The sequence below is a fragment of the Trypanosoma cruzi genome, genomic scaffold, assembly GCF_000209065.1.
Source record: "Trypanosoma cruzi strain CL Brener 1047053516677 genomic scaffold, whole genome shotgun sequence".
NCBI lineage: Eukaryota > Euglenozoa > Kinetoplastea > Trypanosomatida > Trypanosomatidae > Trypanosoma > Trypanosoma cruzi.
This window is the reverse complement of record NW_001849325.1, coordinates 1,701-3,012: the sequence shown is the minus strand read 5'-3', so window position 1 is coordinate 3,012 and position 1,312 is coordinate 1,701. Positions and strand designations below refer to the sequence as shown.

Below are 1,312 nucleotides of genomic sequence, written 5' to 3'. Positions count from 1 at the left end.
TTGCCAAGGACTCCCCACGTAAGGGGTAGGAGTTGGAGTGACCAATCAGCTGGGGGTAATTTGTGGAGGGGGACGGAAAAGAGATGAATTGGCAGCAGAGGGGGAAACACCCCGGAAATTCAACCCCCGGCCCGCCCTCCTCAAAGAAAAAAAAAAAAAAAAAAACAGCCGTCACATACCCAACAAATTTATATATAAATATATTTACTTTTTTCAAATATGTAACAAACAAATGAAACGAACATGCAAAAACCAAATAAACAAACGGTGAAAAAAAAAAAAAAAAAAGGTAAGAGGGCGGAACGATTGCCTGCGGTTATAAATTATTATCGTTTTTTGTTGTTGCTGTTTTGTTTCAATGGAATACAATTGTGGGTGCCCATCAACGCACAACTCTCCGTCAAACATGACATGTCAAGTACAACAATAACACTTTTCAAAATAATTGGGTAGACTGAAAAAAAAAACAAAAAAAAAAAAAACGTGAAAAAAAAAAAAAAAGGAGAAGCAAACAAACAAAGAAAAGAAAAGAAAAGAAAAAAAGGAAAAAAAAAAAAAACAACAACAACAGAAATACGCGTAAATACGCGCAACAAATCTACATGCCAAAAAGAAAGCAATTCGCCAAAATCAGACCGAATTATCCATTACTTCTTAAAACAACAAAATACCCTATTAAAAAATGCTATCATACTGTTTTCACGCGCGTCCCGAACACGTGACTCACATCCATCTCGTGTTGCCTTTTTGGAGGAGGGATTAGCCAGGGAACTGTTTTCGCCACGTCCATTTAAATGCCGTTGACGTTCATCTGGTGCCTTATCACGACCCGAACGACATTGTGAGGAAAGATTCGTGTGCCTTTTTAAATGCTGTTCCGATTTTTGGGCAGCCGATTCATTTCCTTGAGAGCGCTCGCGTTCAAGTTCACGTTCACGTTGACGGTGTTGCCTTCCTTGGCGTGTGTACCGCCCCAATTGGTGCTGCAAAAGTATCGCAAAAATGTCATCGTCCGTTGCACGAACAGGAGGCGGAGCCTCATCCTCTGCCAGTCCCCGCAGCGTCTCTGACGCACACATTGGACAGACGTTGCTGCGTTGTTTCCAATTCATGAGACAGGGCAAATGAAAATGGTGCTTGCATTCCCCATACAACATGGGGTTCTCCTCCGTATATTCCTCCAGGCAAATGCAGCAAATTTCCTCTTCTTCGCTCTTTTCCGTGGCCGCCACAACCGCCTTTTCTTTACACACCTTCCCAAAAGAAGTTAAACTGCCGGCCGGTGTGGAATAACAGCATTCTCCATTAACAA

General features: G+C 42.1%; 1 protein-coding gene across 1 annotated transcript, besides 5 other annotated features; it reads right to left on the bottom strand.

The window, feature by feature from the left end:
* Window positions 1–1,312: a sequence feature (heterozygous, non-Esmeraldo-like haplotype).
* Window positions 143–165: a microsatellite.
* Window positions 185–207: a sequence feature (AT_rich).
* Window positions 224–288: a microsatellite.
* Window positions 458–559: a sequence feature (T-rich).
* Tc00.1047053472833.10 (hypothetical protein, conserved) lies at window positions 648–1,312 on the bottom strand (the record flags this gene model as incomplete). Its single annotated transcript, XM_797161.1, has 1 exon — window positions 648–1,312. A coding segment is annotated over one exon (665 nt), but the record flags the coding sequence as incomplete, so codon positions are not given.